Raw genomic sequence first — 20,052 nt, 5'->3', positions numbered from 1 at the left:
GGTAGGAAGAGGAAGTGGGGACTTGGGTCAGCAGCTATGAAGTGCCTCCTCTGTGTCCCTGGTAAACTGTGGGAACCGTCAGGACACCCAGTGTATTCCCAAGGCCTGATGTTGTCCCTAGCACAAGTACGTGTCATTAAACAGCTGTTGATTGCATGAGGAAATGAATGGATAACTTAAGCTTCTTTGTAGGCAAAATGATATGAATGAGATGAGCCATTGCGGGAGTCAGACAGGCCCGAGTTTGCCTCCAGTTCCTCTGCAGACTGGCTTTGTGGTATCGGACAAGACATTGCTCTGAGCCCTAATTTCCCTATTTTAAAACAGGGCTGAACCCCCTGATCTCACAGGGCTATTGGGAGAATACTGTTCACAAAGGTTTCCAGCACATAGAAGGTTCCTCCATGGATGCTGGCTGGCCTGCCATGATTTAAAGTGGAAGAAGCACCATCAAGATACTCAAGGTCATACGGTCTTACTATGGGAGGATGGGACGTCGGGGTTAGGATTTAATCCTGGGAAGTAGTTAACAGTGAAAGTGGGTCATGATGTATCCATAGAAATGGCACTGATGTTGCCTTAAAGGAATTCAGTGGAAAGAGGGCTGAGAGGGTTGGAAACTTGGAGAAGAAGGGGAGCTTGAAGGATGCGTTGGGCTATTGGAAAGATAGAAAAATGGGACGTGGGCACAGAGGCTGGGGTCTACAAGACTGGCAACCCAGGAGCCTGCCTAGATTAGAAAAGAAAGTTTGTGTAGGGGGTGGTGGCACAGCTGAATAAGAGGCTGGATGAAAGAGGTGGAGGAGAGACTGTAAAAAAGGCTTTAGAAATGGCCGGGCATGGTGACTCATGCCGGTAATTCCAGCACTTTGGGAGGCCAAGGCGGGTGGATCACTTGAGGTCTGTACTAAAAATACAAAAACTAGCCTGGTGTGGTGGTGAGCACCTATAATCCCAGCTACTATGGAGGCTGAGGCAGGAGAATCGCTTGAACCTGGGAGGCAAAGGTTGCAGTGAGCCAAGATTGCACCACTGCACTCCAGCCTGGGCAACAGAGTGAGACTCTGTCTCAAAACAAAAAAAAGAAAGAAAAAAGAGGCCAGGTGCAGTGGCTCACACCTATAATCCCATCACTTTGGGAGGCCAAGGCAGGCAGATCCTGAGGTCAGGAGTTTGAGACCAGCCTGGCCAACATGGTGAAACTCCATCTCTACTAAAAATGCAAAATTAGCAGGGCATGGTGGCACATGCCTGTAATCCCAGCTACTCGGGCGACTGAGGCAGGAGAATTGCTTGGACCTTAGAGGCAGAAGTTGCAGTGAGCTGAGATCATGCCACTGCACTCCAGCCTGGAGGATAGAGCAACACCCTATCTCAAAAAAAAAAAAAAAAAGACAAAGACAAAGAAAGGATGTGTCCAGGGCATAGTGTGGGTGCTCTGGTGAACTGCAGATTGCCGCTGGAGACCTTGGGGACCTGAGGCAGATGGACGGATGTTGCTAATTCCTGTTCCTTAGCCCTGTCTAAGAACATGAAGTTTTCCTCTACAGCAGCAGCAGCAGCAGCTGTGACATTTTTGCACCCCCTTAAAAGGCACATTAGTATTTTAAAGGCTCTGAGGAGTAGTGCAGGAAAGAGCCTGTAGCATTTTGCTTCTCCCAGCACTTCCCAAATGCACTTAGCCTTGGAACCCCATGGGGCATCTCAAGGGACCGGTATGCCAAAGAACACCGTTTAGCAAATGTCGCAGTAGGGGAAAGTGCCTGGGTTTTGGGATTCAACAGGCCATAGTTCAAGTCCCTGTCTGTGACCTAGTAGGTGCTGAGCAAGTCACTGTGCCTTCCAGAGCCCCTTTTCCTCAGGGTCATTGTGAGAATTAGGAAAAGTGTGTGGGTAAATGGCATGTGGCCAGCTCTCTGGTTTTGCTGCATCGCTCTCCTTGCCAGGTCTGGCCCCGCCTCTTCCCTCAAGCCAGGCTTTCTACATTATAGGCTCCACATGGGCTCCTGAAGCAGTAGCTAGGTGATGGGCATGGTGGGATACTTGATTGGATTTCTCCTGTAGGAACACGGTAGCTGATGCCCCTCACTTGGCACCTGTGTTGGCCCTGGCATCATGGACAACAGAAAAACTCAGATGTACACAGAAGGTAGAACCGAGGCTCCAGGGACCCAGCCAAGTCCTTGCCTGAGAATCACCATAAAGAGGGCTGGTGTTGAGCCCACCACACAAGGAGTCAGCCGGGTAGGGACCTGTACCCCATGTTCTGATCCATCCACTCCTAGCTGGCACCTTTCCCCTCCCCTGCCCAGGCTTCCTCCCTAACTGCTTTAATTAAGACTCTCTGTTAAAATGGACACAAAACCCAGTTCAAACTGGATTAAGCAGAAAAGAGAATACATCAGTTTGGGTAACTGGCAAATCCATTCATAGACTTCAGGTATGACTGGATCAAGGTGCTAAATGAGTATCTCTTGGCTCTACATTCTTCTGTGTTAGATTCATTCTCAGGCAAGCTCTCCCTGCAAGATGGCAGGGATTGCCCTGCCCACTCCAGAATTACATCTTCCCATCTTACATGCTCTGGTTTAGCATTCCAACAGGAAGTGACCCCTTTGCAATAGTTGAAGCAAGTCTCTAGCATCACTGTCATTGGCCCAGATTGTGGTCAGATGCTCATCCTTGAACCAGTCACCATGGCAGTGGGGAGTGGTCTGGCTCTCTCCATACAATAGAGACAGGTGATAGTTGGCTCCACTGAGCTCCATGGGCTGAATGGAGAAGAGAAGTTTCCCAAAAACAATGCTGGCTTCTGTAACGGAAGGAGCTGCAGGGCGAGCAAGCTCAGAATTGCCTACTTGCTTTCCTAGGTGCCTTCCGTGGCCTCCAAGTTCCCCTCGCAGCCTCCAGCCCAGCTTTATTCTCCTGACAGCTACTCAGGGCTTCCCTCCATGCCCCTCCCCAGTGCCCAGCCTGCATTCTAAGTATCCATCACACCTCCCAGCCTCTTTCCATCAAATATGTTTCTTAGTTTCGTTTTTGTTTTGAGACAGGCTCTCACTCTCTCACTCAGGCTGGAGTGCAGTGGCGCAATCATGACGCACTGCAGCCTCGAACTCCCAGACACCAGCAATCCTCCTGCCTCAAAATCCTGAGTGGCTGGAACTATAGGCGAGGCGTGTACCACCACACCCAGATAATTTTTTTATTTTTAGCAGAGACAAGGGTTTATCATGTTGCCCAGGCTGGTCTTGAACTCCTGGGCTCAAGTGATCTGCCTGCCTCAGACTCCCAAAGTGTTGGGATTATAGGCATAAGCCTCCACGTCCAGCCTCTTTCTTTTTCTTTTTGAGACAGAGTCTTGCTCTGTCACCCAGGCTAGAGTGCAATGGTATGATCATGGCTTACTGCAACTTCCATCTCCCAGTTTCAAGCAATCTCCATCTAATTTTTTTGTATTTTTAGAAGAGATAGGTTTTTACCATGTTGGATAGGCTGGTCTTGAACTACTGACCACAAGTGATCCTCCCACCTCGGCCTCTCAAAGTGCTAGGATTACAGACTTGAGCCACTGCACCCAGCTGGCCTCTTTTTGAATATGCCAAGTAGCATGAACTGAAGAGCATAAAAAGACCCTCCTCCCCATCCACTTTCCTCAGAACCAAAGATATCACCATTTAAAAAGTCAGCCGGCTGGGCTTGATGGCTCACGCCTGTAATCCCAACACTTTGGGAGGCCAAGTCAGGCAGATCACCTGAGGCTGGAGTTCAAGACCAGCCTAACCCAACATGGAGAAAACCTCATCTCTACTAAAAATACAAAATTAGGTCGGGTGCTGTGGCTCACGCCTGTAATCCCAGCACTTTGGGAGGCTGAGATGGGCAGATTACCTGAGGTCGGGAGTTTGAGACCAGCCTGACCAACATAGAGAAACTCTGTTTCTACTAAAAATACAAAAATTAGCTAGGCATGGTGGCACATGCCTGCAATCCTGGCTACTTGGGAGGCTGAGACAGGAGAACCACTTGAATCTGGGAGGCGGAGGTTGTGGTGAGCCAGGATCGCACCATTACACTCTAGCCTGGGCAACAAGAGCGAAATTCCACCTCAAAAATAAATACATAAACAAATTAAAAAAAAAAAAAAAGCCAGGCACGTGGCTCTTGCCTGTAATTCCAGCACTTTGGGAGGTTTTGGTGGGTGGATTGCTTGAGCCCAGGAGTTAAAGACCAGCCTGAGCAACATGGCGAGACCCCGTTTCTATTAAAAAAAAAAAAAAGTCAGCATTCCCTTGGGTTAAGTATTTCCTCCACCCTGTAGCCTCTGTTATAAATCCTCTCTTCCCCAGGGGCAAGGAGAGGGCCTGGAGTGGAGAAGGCTAGGAAAGAGGCTGGAGGCGAGCATTCAGGGATTCCTTCACCCACCCATTTATTTCTTCAACAAGCATAGTCATGGGGTCCCAGTCCCACCACTTACCCAGCTGTATGACCTTGGGCATGTCACTGCAACCCCTTTGAGCCTCATTTGTTTTACGGTGAGGACTTAACCGGGTTAAATCCCTAGAAGGCTAGGGTTGTTAAATCCCTGTCATCCCACCTACTTGGGAAGCTGAGGAACAAGAATCTCTTGAACCCAGGAAGTGGTGGTTGCAGTGAGCCAAGATCACACCACTTCACTCCAGCCTGGGCAACAGAGCAAAACTCTGTCTCAAAAAATGAAATAAAAACTCAGTTCAGGCTGGGTGTGGTGGCTCACGCCTGTAATCCCAGAACTTTGGGAGTCCGAGGTGGGCAGATCACAAGATCAGAAGATCAAGACCATCCTAGCCAACATGGTGAAACCCCTTCTCCACTAAAAAAAAATACAAAAAATGAGCCAGGTGTGATGATCGGCACCTGTAGGCCCAGCTACTTGGGAGGCTGAGGCAAGGGAATTGTTTGAACCCAGGAGCCAGAAGTTGCAGTGAGCCAACATGCCAAGATTGCACCATTGCACTCTAGCCTGGCGACGGAGCAAGATTTTGTCTTAAAACGAACAAACAAACAAACAAAAAAAAACACAAAGAAAAACCAAATAAACAACAAAAATCTCAGTTGAAACGAGAATCTGCATTTTGAAGGCATGGGAGTTGTGGAAGGCCTCCCTCAGACACTGTGAGAGTCTCAGGGTTCCCTAGGGTGCTCTCTCAAGCTGTCCTTAGGGCAGTCCCCTTGTCTCAGGTGCTAATCTGGACTCCAATTCAGACCAGAGCTTTATGTGCTGAGCAACAGCTTCTGGCTGAGCTGGGCCCTGCATTCCAGCCTCTTTTCCCCTGCCTCTTGGCTCCGGCTCACCCCTCTCCAACATCTTGCCCATTCAGGCACGGGATCTCCCCATCCCTGAGGCCAGGAGAGTGTCCAGGGAGGAGTGGGAGGACCCACTCCAGAACGGGTACTGCTCGCCAGCCCTCGAGCCAGTGCCATGGCATTTCTGTCCTGGTCGTGTTTCAGGATGCTTCAGAATTTGGCAGCGGGAAGCAGCCCTCATCAGCCTCAGGAGGGTCAGAGAAGGGGCCCAGACACAGAGAAGCATTCCAGGTGGAGCCTTCAGATGTCAGGACCTGGGAGCTGAGGCCTCCAGCAAAACCAGGGTGAGCTGAGGGGATTCCCAGAGAATAGGTCCAGGAGAGAACCCCCAGTAGTGGCCCACCCAGGCCAGGGGAGCACCACCTGCCACAGCACCTTGTCTTTCTCTCTTTTTTTTTTTTTTTTTTTGAGATGGAGTTTTGCTGTTGTTACCCAGACTGGAGTGCAATGGCACAATCTCAGCTCACTGCAACCTCCGCCTCCTGGGTTCAAGCAATTCTCCTGCCTCAGCCTCCCAAGTAGCTGGGACTACAGGTGCGCACCGCCATGCCCAGCTAATTTTTGTATTTTTAGTAGAGATGGGGTTTCACCTTGTTGACCAGGACGGTCTCGATCTCTTGATCTTGTGATCCACCCGCCTCAGCCTCCCAAAGTGCTGGGATTATAGGCGTGAGCCACCGCACCCGGCCTTTCTCTCTTCTTTTTTGAGACAGAGTCTTGCACTGCCACCTGGGTGGAGTGCAACGGCACAATCTCAGCTCACTGCAACCCCCGCCTCCCAGATTCAAGCAATTCTCCTGCTTCAGTGTCCGGAGTAGCTGGGATTACAGGCAATCGGCACTATGCCTGGCTAATTTTGGTATTTTTTAGTTGAGACGGGGTTTCACTATGTTGGCCAGGCTGGTCTCGAACCCCTGACCTTGTGATCCACCTGCCTCGGCCTCCCAAAGTGCTAGGATTACAGGTGTGAACCACCACGCCCAGCTGTCCTTTGCTTTCATTGCATCGGTTGGGCTAAGGAATTCATGTTAACATTTGTCTGAACTCCCCCAACTACCACAAACATCTTTTACGTGTCTTGTTCAAGAGGCATCATATACCTGGTTCAGCCTCAAAATCCTCATGCCTGGTACTATGCGTGACACATAGTAAAGGCTCAATCAATATTGATCCACTGAATTAATAGAATAATGAACAAAAAGAGGTTGGGAGACACAAGAACACATAAAGATGTCCATCTAATTGTTTTCAAGACGAAATCTCGCTCTGTTGCCCAGGCTGGAGTGTAGTGGAGAGGTCTCGGCTCACTGCAACCTCCGCCTCCCGGGTTCAAGAGATTTTCCTGCCTCAGCCTCCTGAGTAACTGGGATTACAGGTGCCCACCACCACACCTAATTTTTGTATTTTTAGTAGAGACAGGGGTTCACTATGTTGGCCAGGCTGAGTCTCGAACTCCTAACCTTGTGATCCGTCTGCCTTAGCCTCCCAAAGTGCTGGGATTAGAGGCGTGAGCCACTGCGCCCAGCCCGTGTAACTTGAATCTGGGAGTACCAGGCCATGAGGAAATCTAAATTTTGTATGTATTTTTAAACTTTTCTACAGCAAGAATGTATTCAAAAAGGAAAAAAACAAGAGCAAGCCAGAGAGAGGCAAAGTGAAAGGCTTGGAGAATAGAAATAGGAAAAGCTAGCTGGTTTGGTTGGATTAGACTATAACCAGAAACTCCTAAATAGCCTCTATGCAAGAAAAGGTAGGAGAGACAACTCAAGCCAGGTCTGAGCCCCACTAAGACAGTGACTGCATCCCACGCTGGTGGAAGTAGAAACCGTTTAAGCACACCTGCTTGAAACTGCCTTGAAACTGCCAGACCTTCACCCCTTTCTGCAAATAGGCCATGAGGATATAATTAGTGATTCAGGCAGTTTTATACACAAACACTTTCATGTCATGTTATCTTAAATACTAAAAAATTAGAAACCCCTTAAGTACCCACACAATAGGAAAATGGTTAATAATGGTTATCTATAAAATATGGAATTTTATATGTAAAAAACATGTAAAGCATGTTTCTGAAGGATTTTTAGCATGGGAAAAATGTACGCTATGATGTTCATTGAACAAAAGTAAATTAGGCTGGGCACAGTGGCTTACGCCTGTAACCCCAGCACTTTAGGAGGCTGATGCAAGTGCATCACCTGAAGTCAGGAGTTCGAGACCAGCCTGACCAACATGGTGAAACCCCGTCTCTACTAAAAATACAAAAATTAGCCAGGCATGGTGGTGTGCGCCTGTAATCTCAGCTGCTCGGGAGGCTGAGACAGGAGAATTGCTTGGACCTGGGAGGTGGAGGTTGCAGTGAGCCGAGATTGTGCCACTGCACTCCAGACTAGGAAACAAACAGAGCGAGACTCCATCTCAAATAAAAAAAAGAAAAAGAAAAAAAGTAGTTTATAATATGTATGTGGAATGTGATTGTAACTCTGTAAATTTATGCTATTATTTGAAGAGGGCAACTAAATAAATCTCCATTAAAAATATGTATTCAGGGGCCGGGGGCCATGGCTCAAGCCTGCAATCCCAACACTTTGGGAGGCCGAGGCGGGTGGATCACGAGGTCAACAGATTGAGAACATCCTGGTCAACATGGTGAAACCCCGTATCTACTAAAAATACAAAAAATTAGCTGGGCATGGTGGTGCGTGCCTGTAATCCCAGCTACTCAGGAGGCTGAGGCAGGAGAATTGCCTGAACCCAGGAGGCGGAGGTTGCGGTGAGCCGAGATCGCGCCATTGCACTCCAGCCTGGGTAACAAGAGCAAAACTCTGTCTCAAAAAAAAAAATATGTATTCAGGGACTGGCGTGGTGGCTCATGCCTGTAATGCCAGCACTTTGGGCATTACATTTGAGTTGATCAACTGAGGTCAGGGATTCCAAATCAGCCTGGCCAACATGGTGAAACCCCATCTCTACTAAAAATACAAAAATTAGCCAGGTGTTGTGTCACATGCCTATAATCCCAGCTACTAGAGAAGCTGAGGCAGAAGAATTGCTTGAACCCGGTAAGTGGAGGTTGAATTGAGTGAAGATCACGCCACTGCACTCCAGCCTGGGCAACAGATTGAGACTCCATCTAAAAAAACAGAGAGAGAGAGAGAGAGAGAGTGTGTGTGTGTGTGTGTGTGTGTGTGTATGCAGGGCCGGGCACCATGGTTCACGTCTGTAATCCTAACACTTTGGGAGGTCGAGGTGGGCAAATTACTTAAGCCCAGGAGTTCAAGACCAGCCTGGGCAACATGGCAAAACCCCATCTCTACAAAAAATACAAAAATTAGCCGGGCTTGGTGGCATATGCCTGTAGTCGCAGCTATTTGGGAGGCTAAGGCGAGAGGATCGCTTGAACCCAGGAGGTGGAGCTTGCAGTGAGCAGAGATCATGCCTCCACTGCACTCCAGCCTGGGTGACAGAGCAAGACTGTCTTTCAAAAAAAAAAGTTTGCATATTCGTCTGGGCACGGTGACTCACATCTGTAATCCCAGCATTTTGGGAGGCCGAGGCAAGTGGATCACCTGAGGTCAGAAGTACTCACAGACCAGCCTGAACAATGTGGAGAAACCCAGTCTCTACTAAAAACACAAAATTAGCCAGGTGTGGTGGTGCATGCCTGTAATCCCAGCTACTCAGGAGGCTGATGCAGGAGAATCGCTAGAACCTGGGAGGCAGAGGTTTCGGTGAGCCAAGATTGTGCCATTGCACTCCAACCTAGGCAACAAGAGTGAAATTCTGTCTCAAAAAAAAAAGTAGGTATACACATAGGGAAAAGCCTGGAAGAAATACTCCAGAATATTAAAGTGAGATCAGATAGACACAGCTTCAAAATTTGAACTGTTATCTTTAGCTTTATGACCTTAGGCTCAAATCGTTCGTCCTCTCTGCATCCCAGTTCTGATTTTTGTTTCTTTTTCAGGAAAACATTTTAAAAAATACTATGAAACTTAAATTCTAGGCTGAACACGATGGCTCACACCTCTAATCCCAGCACTTTGGGACGCCGAGGTGGGAAGATTGCTTGAGCCCAGGAATTCAAGACCCGCCTGGGCAATATAGGGAGACCACGTCTCTACAAATAATTTTAAAAGTTTAAATTCTAACTCCCCCAAACACTGACATCAAAGCATCTAGGATTTGGGGAATGCCTGTGAGTCCTTCATTTGTCCTCTCAGGCATTAGGTATGCACCTATGGTATGTTTAGCCCCATAATATAAAACAGGTCCCCAGTCTGGGAGCTGAAGTGTCACTTTGTCTATTTTCCCCAGGAAGAAGCAGTCCTCTTGGGTCCCCCAGAAAGGGTCCCAGGAGCTGCAAGCAGGCCAGGATCAGAGTGAGCTGGGGTTGTCGCCTTCCTGGATTCCTGAAGCACGTGAAGGGCTGCAGCAGCCGGGCTCTGGGAAAAAGATCAAGGGCCAGCAGGGGAGGCAACGGAACCCGGGAATCCAGGAGGATCAGCCTCCTGAGAGCTGCCAGGTAACCTCCTAGGAGATAGGAAGAAGGGTGTGGAATGACCTACCACAGGGGAGGTGGAGGAGCCCCCTCCCACCATGCCCCCCATTCTGGAGCAGGTACCTGTAGTCCCAGCTGCTTGGGAGACTGAGGCAGGGGGATCCCTTGAGCCCAGGAGTCAAGGCTGCAATGAGCTGTGTTCAGAACACTGCACTTCATTCAGCCTGGGTGACAGAGTGCTTGCTCCCTCTGTGCCCTGAAGATGCTAAGCGCTTAGTCTATGGGTCACTGGGCTATTCCCCCAGCCTGCATCACAAGCATTTAAGTCTTCTGTTCAGGCTGGACATGGTGGCTCATGTGTGTAATCCCAACACTTTTGGAGGCCACAGCAGGAGGATCACCTGAGGTCAAGATCAGCCTGGCCAACATGGTGAAACCCCGTATCTACTAAAAAAACAAAATTAGCTGAGCGTGGTGGCGCATGCCTATAATCCCAGCTACTCAGGAGGCTGAGGCAGGAGAATCACTTGGACTGGGCAGGTGGAGGTTGCAGTGAGCCGAGACCATGCCATTGCACTCCAGCCTGGGCTATGAGAGTGACACTCCCATCTCAAAAAGGTAATACACTGGGCGCAGTGGCTCACATCTGTAATTCCAGCACTTTGAGAGGCCAAGGCAGGCGGATCACGAGGTCGGGAGATTGAGACCATCCTGGTTAACACAGTGAAACTCTGTCTCTACTAAAAAATTACAAAAAATTAGCCAGGCATGGTGGCACACGCCTGTAGTCCCAGCTACGCAGGAGGCTGAGGCAGGAGAATCTCTTGAACCGGGGAGGTGGAGGTTGCAGTGAGCTGAGATTGCGCCACTGCACTCCACCCTGGGCAACAGAGTGAGACTCCGTCTCAAAAATAAATAAATAAATAAAGTAAGATAATACAAATAAAATAAACATAAATCTTATTTCCAGAGTGGCCCCACAGTATGTCAGTGGGGCTGGGGGAGGGAGGAGGTGCCAGGTTCTGTATACAGATACTATTGGGAGATGCTGAGTTTAACAAAGCTGAAACGGGTTTCGGTATGCTAGGATATCCTGGAAGTAGTTTACTCACGGCTGAACGTTTGTAAGGTTTTGACAGATATGATTAGAGGTCAGCTGCCGTGGCTCACGCCTGTAATCCCAGCACTTTGGGAGGCTGAGGCAGGAGGATCGCTTGAGCCCAGCAGTTTGAGATCAGCCTGGGCAATATGGTAAAAACCCATCTCTACAGAAAATACAGAAGTTAGCTGGATATGGTACTCAGGAGACTGAGATGGGAGGATCCCCCGGGGTCAAGGCAGCAGTGAGCCAAGCTCACACCACTCTGCTCCAGCCTGGGTGACAGAGTGAGACCCTATCTCACAAAAAAAGATATGGTTAGAGTATATTGCCTTTCCCATAATGTAGTCAAATTTATTTAACGACGAAATGTCTTTTTATTTATTTATTTATTTATTTTTGAGCCGGAGTTTCGCTGTTGTTACCCAGACTGGAGTGCAATGGCACGATCTGGGCTCACCGCAACCTCCACCTCCTGGGTTCAGGCAATTCTCCTGCCTCAGCCTCCCGAGTAGCTGGGACTACAGGCGTGCACCACCTACCCAGCTAATTTTTGTATTTTTAGTAGAGACGGGATTTCACCATGTTGACCAGGATGGTCTCGATCTCTTGACCTCGTGATCCACCCGCCTTGGCCTCCCAAAGTGCTGGGATTATAGGCATGAGCCACCATACCCGGCCCTTTTTGTTTATTTTTAAGATTTATTTTTAACAGCTTCAGTTTGGCATACACTTGCACATGCTTCAAGTGTACAATTTAATGTTTTGATATACGTACACACCCACAAAACCATCCCAGCAATCAAGAAAGCAAACCTAGCCATCAGCCCAACCATTTCTTCATGCCCTTTCTCACCTCTCCCACTAGTCTCCTAATTTCAGGCAGCCACCAACTATTACTACAGATCTGTTAAGTGTTTCCTGGAATTTTACACAAACGAAATTGAACAGTGTACATTCTTTCTGTCTGGCTTTGTCCACTCCGCATGACTATTTGAGATTCATCTATTGTGTTTTTACATGTTGCTCCTTCAGTTGCTCAGTCGTATCTCCATTCTATGGATAGACCATAATATACCACTTTTTCTTTTTTTGAAATGGAGTTTCACTCTGTTGCTTAGGCTGGAGTGCAGTGGTGTGATCTTGGCGCACTACAACCTCCGCCTGGGTTCAAGTGATCCTCCCACCTCAGCCTCCTGAGTGGCTGGGATTACAGGCGCACACCACCTCGCCCGGCTAATTTTTTTATTTTTAGTAAACACAGGGTTTCACCATGTTGGCCAGGCTGGTCCCGAACTCCTAACCTTATGTGATCCGCCAATTTAGGCTTTTGCTATTTTTTTTTAAGAGACAGTCTCACTCTGTCGCCCAGGCTGGAGTATAGTGGTATGATCATGGCTTACGACAACCTCTGCCTCCTGGGTTCAAGTGATTCTCGTGCTTCAGCCTCCCAAGTAGCTGGGATTACAGGCATGAGCCACCATACCTAGCTAATTTTTTTTTTTTTTTTTTTTTTTTTTGAGGAGTGTCGCTCTTGTTACCCAGGCTGGAGTGCAATGGCGCGATCTCGGCTCACCGCAACCTCTGCCTCCTGGGTTCAAGCAATTCTCCTGCCTCAGCCTCCTGAGTAGCTGGGATTACAGGCACACGCCACCATGCCCAGCTAATCTTTGTATTTTTAGTAGAGACGGGGTTTCACCATGTTGGCCAGGATGGTCTCGATCGCTTGACCTCGTGATCCACCCGCCGTGGCCTCCCAAAGTGCTGGGATTACAGGCATGAGCCACCACGCCCGGCCGCTAATTCTGTATTTTTAGTAGAGACATAATTTCTCCATGTTGGCCAGGCTGGTCTTGAACTCCTGACTTTAAGTGATCTGCCTGCCCCTTAGCCTTCCAAAGTTCTGCAGGTGTGAACCACTGCGCCTGGCCAAAAATCCCTCTTTTTAAGAAGGCTCATGAAGGATTCTTGTTCTTTGAAACATCCCTTGGAAAATCCCATTTAAGGCTGGGCATGGTGGCACGTGCCTGTAATCCCAGCACTTTGGGAGGCTGAGGCAGAAGAATGCTTGAGCCCAGGAGTTCAAGATGAGCCTGAGCAACATAATGAGACCTCATCTCTATCAAAAATTTAAAAATATCAGCCAGGCATGGTGACACATACCTGTAGTCCCAGCTACTCAGGAAACTGAAGCAGGGGGATCCCTTGAGCCCAGGAGGTTAAGGCTGCAATGAGCTGTGTTCATGCCACTGCTCTCCAGCCTGGGTGACAAGAGTGAGACTTGTCTCAAAAAAAAAAAAAAAAAGAATACACACAAGTAAAAGAAAATCCTATATAAAGGGGATCTTCTGCTTTTTCAGGCTCCCATTCCACTCCCACAGGGAAGTGTAGTTCTTTGAGTAGGCCACGCCTTCTCTGGACTTCAATTTCCCCACCCCTCAAAATGTAAGAGTACCTGAGCTACCTTCTAGGGGTGCTGGGAGAATTAAGTAAGATGATGCCTGAAGTTCTTACTTAGGGACCCTAGGAAGTGTGTAATAACTGGTCTCCAGTTCACCTGGAGCACTGCAGTTCACCTGGGAACCAAGATGGAGCTCCCCATCCTTGGTATCTTTGTCCTTGGCAGGGCGCTGGATGTCAGTCCACCCTAGGTCACCAGGCAGACATGGTGCAGCCAAGAGAGGCTTCTTGCCCCTTGGAGAGCCGTGGCCAGCCACTGAGAGACAAGCACCCCAAGGAGGCAGGCGTCCCACACATCAGGCCACAGGAGGCTCTGCCAGAGCTCAGCCCAGGGGGACATGAGGATAGCTCTCAGGAAGCAATGTCCCCAGTGTCCATGGTGGCTCTAGAGGAAAAGGCAGCCAACCCCTTCCTACCATCCATGCCTGGACCTAAGAAAACAAAAGAAGGGTAAGTCACCATCCAGTGCCATCTCCTGACCCACCCACTGCCTCAACAAGAATGCACTTCCGCTGAGTGTCAGGTGAGGTGAATTCTAGTCCAAACTGCTCTGGAAGAGGACCTTGCGGTGAGTCATGCCCCCGGGTCTCAATTTCCCCATCTGTGTAATAGCTGGAATAGCAGAATTCTTTTTCCCATGATCCTGAATACATGAGGATGTGGGGGAATAAGGAGCCCCCCAGAGGTGAGAAGGTCAAACGGACAATGCTGGGGTGGAACTGAGTGTCCTGGGGGCTGAGAGGGGAGGGCAAGGGGCACGCCTTCAGCTGAGCCCTTCCCTCACCTGGGGTATCTCCTCTTTTCAGGGTTGAGGCTGTGGAGAACCAGCCAGCACCTGGGCCTCTTCCTCCACCAGTAAGTAGGGCCATAGTGGGTATGGGGATGGGCTGTGTAAGGGGAGGGCAGGGGAATCAAGAGGAGGAAGAGGGCAGAGGTGGATATGGCAGGTCAAACCCATGTTTGGAGTCAAACCAAGGAAGGTGTGTGTGCCTGTGTGTGCAAGTGCACGTGGATGTGCGTGTGTGTGTATGTGTGCTGTCTGTTCATGTGTGTATGCATGAGTATGTATTCTGGGTGGGGGTCAAGAATGCTCTTATACTCTACATTCTGGTGCCCTTGGGTTCATCCCAGGTGGGGTGGCTTGTTCCATGTCAGCATGCATTTCTTCCACCCATTTGCCCTCGGCCACAGCCACACAATCTGAAGAGTCGCTGAACACCTGGAAGGCTTCCCTGACCCCTGCTAGCCACCCCTCCCTCCCCCAGCTCTGCCACTTCCTAGTTCTTTGACCTGACCAGGCAACCTGCAAATACACAGTCACTAGCATGCCCTGCCAGCACCTGCCCTGTCTCATCCTGCTGTGTTCATTGGCAAAACCCCAGCCTGGCTAAATCCATGCCTTGTGCCCATGTTGAGCAGCTCAACATGGCTGGAGAATATCCTGTCTTGTAGATGGGTTTCACTTTCTTCCTTCTTTTTCTTTTTTGAGACTGAGTTTCACTCTTGTCCATGCTGGAGTACAGTGTGATCTCTGCTCACTGCAACCTCCACCTTCCGGGTTTAAGTGATTCTCCTCCCTCAGCCTCCCAAGTAGCTAGAATTACAGGCATGTGCCCCCACACACGACTAATTTTTTGTATTTTTAGTAGAGACAGGGTTTCTCCATGTTGGTCAGGCTGGTCTCGAACTTCCGACCTCAGGTGATCCACCCACCTCAGCCTCCCAAAGTGCTGGGATTACAGGCTTCAGCCACCACACCTGGCCCCACTTTTCAATTTTGACATTAGTTTCTCCACAAGGCCTTTCCTGGGCAGCTGTTTTATTGTCTTTGTAGTACTTTTGCCCTCCGACATTATTATTATTATTATTATTTTTAGAGACAGGGTCTCGCTATGTTGCCCAGGCTGCAGTGTAGTGGCTTATTCACAGGCGCAACCCCACTAATCAGCACGGGAGTTTTGACCTGCTCTGTTTCGGACCTGGGCCAGTTCACCCCTCCTTAGGCAACCTGGTGGTCCCCCACTTCCGGGTCACCATACTGATGCCAAACTAGTGCGGACACCCGATCGGCATAGCGCACTACAGCCCAGAACTCCTGGGCTCAAGCGATCCTCCCACCTCAGCCTCCCTAGTAGCTGGGACTACAGGCACGTGCCACCATGCCCGGCGACATTATCTTTAAGTTATCGACCTATTCATCATCTAGAAAGCAAACTCCCTGAGGGCAGCCTCACTAGTTGACGTACTCCTCTATGCTCTGTGCAAACAATGCCCAGCTTGTGGTAGGTACTCAACAGGAATGTGTTGAATAAATGAATGGATGGGAATAAGACGAGGTACCTCTCTGGACTGATGAGAAATCAGATGAGAAATAAGAACTAGGCCAGGCGTGGTGGCTCACACCTGTAATCCCAGCACTTTGGGAGGCTGAGGTGAGCAGATCACCTGAGCTCAGAAGTTCAAGACCAACCTGGTCAATATGGTAAAACTCTGTCTATTAAAAACACAAAAAAATTAACAGAGTGTGTTGGAGTGCACCTGTAGTCCTAGCTACTCAGAAGGCTGAAGCAGGAGAATCACTTGAACCCAGGAGGTGGAGGCTTCAGTGAGCCGAGATCGCGCCATTGCACTCCAGCCTGGGCAGCGAGTAAAACTGTCTCAAAAAAAAAAGGAAAGAAAAGAAAGGGCAGCCAGGCAGCAGACCCATCACAAGGAAAGTTACAGAGATGGGAAAGAACGTGAAATGAAGAGTGATGATGGGGAGGGCCATCCTCTGGGCCTTGTGAGACAAGAGTATTGGATATGATGGACAGAGCAGCTGAAAAGCTAGGCTGGCTGTCATATGAAGCCTCCAGTATTGAGACAGGCTTACGGTGTGCTGGTTGCCAACTTGTGTGAGTCCAGCGAGGCAGAATACCCATGTATACATGTTCTATCAAGCGGGTTTAATACTAAAGATGGGCAGCAAAGGACAACAGAAGCCTAGAATCCACTGTGCTCCTGGGCCCCAAGGCTCAGGAAAGCTGTCTGGGGCAGAGGGCATCTTGTCTGTGTGTGCCCCACTTGCTGAGCCCCAGAAAGCAGCCCACCCTGGGTTTTGTACCTCAAGGTGACATGATTTGCTGGGCTAAAGCCTTGAAGGCTGTCCTATTTCTGGGCTCAGGGAAGTGGAACAGATCCTGGGGTGTTCCAGCCAGGCCCTCCCTATCTTAGGATATTGCATTCTCAGCACATTTTTTTTTTTTTTTTTTTTTGAGACAAAGTCTTGCTGTGTTGCCCAGCCTGGAGTGCAGTGGTGTGATCTCAGCTTACTGCAACCTCCGCCTCCTGGGTTCAAGCAATTCTCCTGCCTCAGCCTCCTGAGTAGCTGGGATTACAGGCATGTGCCACCACGCCCAGCTAATTTTTTGTATTTTTAGCAGAAACAGGGTTTCACCATATGGGTCAGGCTGGTCTCGAATTCCTGACCTCAGATGATCCACCTGCCTCAGACTCCCAAAGTGCTGGGATTACAGGCATGAGCCACTGCACCCGTTCCTCCCAGTACATTCTTTAACTGTGTAATCTTCGGTTAAAGAGATACAAGTGAGAAACGAGATAGAACTGGGTGTGTCAAAGGCCCACCTGCACCTGGAGACCCATCCTGCACAGTCCTGGAGTGAAGCATTTGGCCTTTGCACTCCAATGTCCCTCTTAATGCCTTGTGCAAAGCTGGGCCTAAGAATAAAAGCTAGACTAGAGCATGCCGAGGCTGGGGACTAGGCACCCCTGTACCCACACGACTGCATGTGTGGATGAGGGATGGGTATGACAGTCATAGGCAGCCCCTGCAGGCTCAGGGTTAGCAGGCAGTGACACCAGAGCTGTACAGAGGTCAACGCTGTAGCCTGTGCAGGACATGTGGTGCCAGGGGGAAGGGGCTCAGAGAAGGCAGAAGGAGAAATCCAGGTTTGTGAGAGTTGGAGAAGCTGGAGGGGAGGACATCAGAGCCTTGGCACCATCATTTACCCACAGGCTGAGCACCTGTTGGGAGCAAAGCTTGGTGCTGGGTCCTGATATAATAGGAGACATTCTGAGACAGATTCCTACCCACCTTTGGGCTCAGAGTCTGTATCTGCAACAGGGGCAGAGGCCCTGGATTTCGGAAGCCCTGTAGTCCCCAGAGGGCCATGAGAGAGTCCCTGGAGGGCCATGATGACAGTGAGGCTGGATTCATGGCCACCGTCTTGGGCCCCCAATATCACAACGGAGCAGGAGACCCAGAACTGCTTTTATTTATTTATTTGTTTGTTTGTTTATTTTGAGACAGAGTCACATTCCATCACCCATGCTAGAGTGCAGTGGCATGATCTCGGCTCACTGCAACCTCCGCCTCCTGGGCTCAAGTGAGCCTCCCACCTCAGCCCCTTCAAGTAGCTGGTAGTACAGGCACGGGCCACCACACCTGGCTAATTTTGTATTTTTTGTAGAGACAGAGTTCCACCAAGTTGCCCAGGCTGGTCTCAAACTCCTGAGCTCAAGCGATCCACCTGCCTCAGTGTCCCAAAGTGTTAGGATTACAGGCATGAGCAACCACACGTGGACCAAAATGGCTTTTGATTGCTAGTTTGTTTTGGGCTTGACAGAAATTGAGCATTTGCCTTCAATTCGGGAAAACAATCAAAGGAGTCTTTGGCATGGAAAAACTGGGTCTCTTTTCTAGGCGTCAGAATACTCAACTATGATTATTTTCAACCCTACTGTGTGCGGAGCACTTACTCTGTCCAAGTGCTTTACTTACATTATCTTGCTTCTCAGCAAGATAAGAGATATGTCACTGAGAAAAGTGAAATAATCAGTGTTTAGCTAATATACTTATTGAGGATGACATGCCAAACACAGTTGTGCAACTGGGGACTTCATGGTGAATGGAGCTTGTGACCTAGTTGGTGGAAAGTCTAGACCATTAACATGAAAACAAATAAATACAGTTAACGTCAGGTGCGGTGGCTCATGCCTGTAACCCCAGCACTTTGAGTGGCTGAGGTGGACAGATCACTTGAGGCCAGGATTTTAAGACCAGCCTAAGCAAAATGGCAAAATCCCATCTCCACTAAAAATACAAAAAAATTAGCTGGGCTGTGGTGGTGCACACCTGTGATCCCACCTACTTGGGAGTCTGAGGCACAAGAATCACTTGAACCTGGGAGGTGGAGGTTGCAGTGAGTTAAGATCATGCCACTGCACTTCAGCCTGAGTGACAGAGCAAGACTCTGTCTCAAAAAAAAAAAAAAAAAAATAGGCTGGGCACAGTGGCTCACACCTATAATCCCAGCACTTTGGGAAGCCGACTCCAGTGGACAACCTGAAGTCAGGAGTTCAAGACCAGCCTGGCCAACATGTCAAAACACCGTCTCTAATAAAAGTACAAAAATTAGCTGAGTATGGTGGCGAGCGCCTATAATCCCAGCTACTCAGGAGGCCGAGGCAGGAGAATCGCTTGAACCTAGGAGGCAGAGGTTGCAGTGAGCCAATATCGCGCCACTGCACACCAGCCTGGGTGACAGAGCAAGACTTAGTCTAAAAAAAAAAAAATTAGCTCAGTGTGGTAGTGCACGGCTGTAGTCCCAGCTACTCTGGAGGCTGAGGTGGGAGGATCACTCACTTGAGCCTGCAAGGTCAAGACTACAGCGAGCTGAGATCATGCCACTGCACTCCAGCCTGAGTGACAGAGCAGAACCCTGTCTCAAAAAAAAAAACCCACAGCTCACAGCACCAGCAGGTGGCAAGTCAAGTGTTGGGAAGGAGGACATGGGGCAGGAACATAGTGGGGTGCATGTGAGATTTGGGGTACATCCTCCAAAGGCTCAGAGGGTAAGGGGCAGTCTGAGGATCTCTGGAGAGGGGATGGCAGGGAGGAGCTTTGTGGGACACTCTGGCTGGCTAGAGGCCTCCCAGATCCCCTCCCCCATCCCCAGGAGGTGAGGGACATTGGAGACAGCCGGGAGCTGGACCGTGCACAGCACCAGCTTCAGGACCCCGTAGTGGCTTCAGGGAAACCGAGCCTCAGAAACCTCCGGCGGGGCTTCATTAAGTGCTTGCTGGAGATGGAGGAAGTGGAGGCCTCCCATCGGAGAGCCCTGAAGGCTCGGTCCCTGACAGCCCAGAAGTCCCCCAGGACTGTGACCCGTGTACCCACCTCAACCCCAAGCCTGCCTCAGACCCCTGCCTCAGACCCTGCCAGCTGCTCATCATGGGCCCAGCTGCCAGCTCCTGGGCCAGTACCTGCCCTCGTGGGAGCCCCGGTCTCCACCTCCATGCCTTGCACTGTCCTGCTGGGCCCCTCCCTGGACCTGAGCTGGAGAAGGATGGAACTCTTGCATCAGAGCAGCGAGAGGACCCTGAGCTACTCCAAGGCACAGTAGGAGCCCCCTGCTGCTCACTCATCCGCTCCTGGAGGGCCCCAAGATCAGAGCCTTGTTCCGATGCAAGTCCCCATCCCTGCACCTGCCTGTTCCAGTGTATCACCCTCTCTCCAGTTCTCGTCCTGTGTCTCCTCTCTGCAGCTCCCACGTCTCCGCCTCCTCTCCCATTTCTGACCGTTTTCTAACTCCCCTGAAGGGTCTCCCTCTAGTCCCCTCTCCTCTGTCCCACTCCTGCTCTGGGTCTC

At 49.8% G+C, this 20,052-nt stretch overlaps 2 protein-coding genes across 3 annotated transcripts in view; one reads left to right on the top strand and one right to left on the bottom strand.

Moving 5' to 3' along the window:
- The window catches only part of NECAP2 (NECAP endocytosis associated 2), a 50,807-nt gene that overhangs the window by 28,300 nt on the left and 2,455 nt on the right, over positions 1–20,052 (bottom strand). The gene's annotated exons all lie outside the window — the stretch shown is intronic.
- Positions 327–20,052, top strand: part of SPATA21 (spermatogenesis associated 21) — a 40,545-nt gene continuing 20,819 nt past the window's right edge. For both annotated transcript variants that reach the window (XM_035307877.3, XM_035307875.3), the window contains exons 1-7: positions 327–464; positions 2,065–2,244; positions 5,491–5,630; positions 9,661–9,868; positions 13,570–13,853; positions 14,210–14,258; positions 19,361–19,803. In XM_035307877.3, the coding sequence (XP_035163768.1) occupies positions 2,116–2,244; positions 5,491–5,630; positions 9,661–9,868; positions 13,570–13,853; positions 14,210–14,258; positions 19,361–19,803 (1,253 nt within the window). In that variant the 5' untranslated portion in view covers positions 327–464; positions 2,065–2,115. The remainder of the gene's footprint in view (positions 465–2,064; positions 2,245–5,490; positions 5,631–9,660; positions 9,869–13,569; positions 13,854–14,209; positions 14,259–19,360; positions 19,804–20,052) is intronic.

The sequence above is a fragment of the Callithrix jacchus genome, chromosome 7 (genome assembly GCF_049354715.1).
Source record: "Callithrix jacchus isolate 240 chromosome 7, calJac240_pri, whole genome shotgun sequence".
In the NCBI taxonomy this organism is placed as follows: domain Eukaryota; kingdom Metazoa; phylum Chordata; class Mammalia; order Primates; family Cebidae; genus Callithrix; species Callithrix jacchus.
The sequence above is the reverse complement of the archived record's forward strand: the minus strand, read 5'-3'. Positions and strand labels throughout refer to the sequence as shown.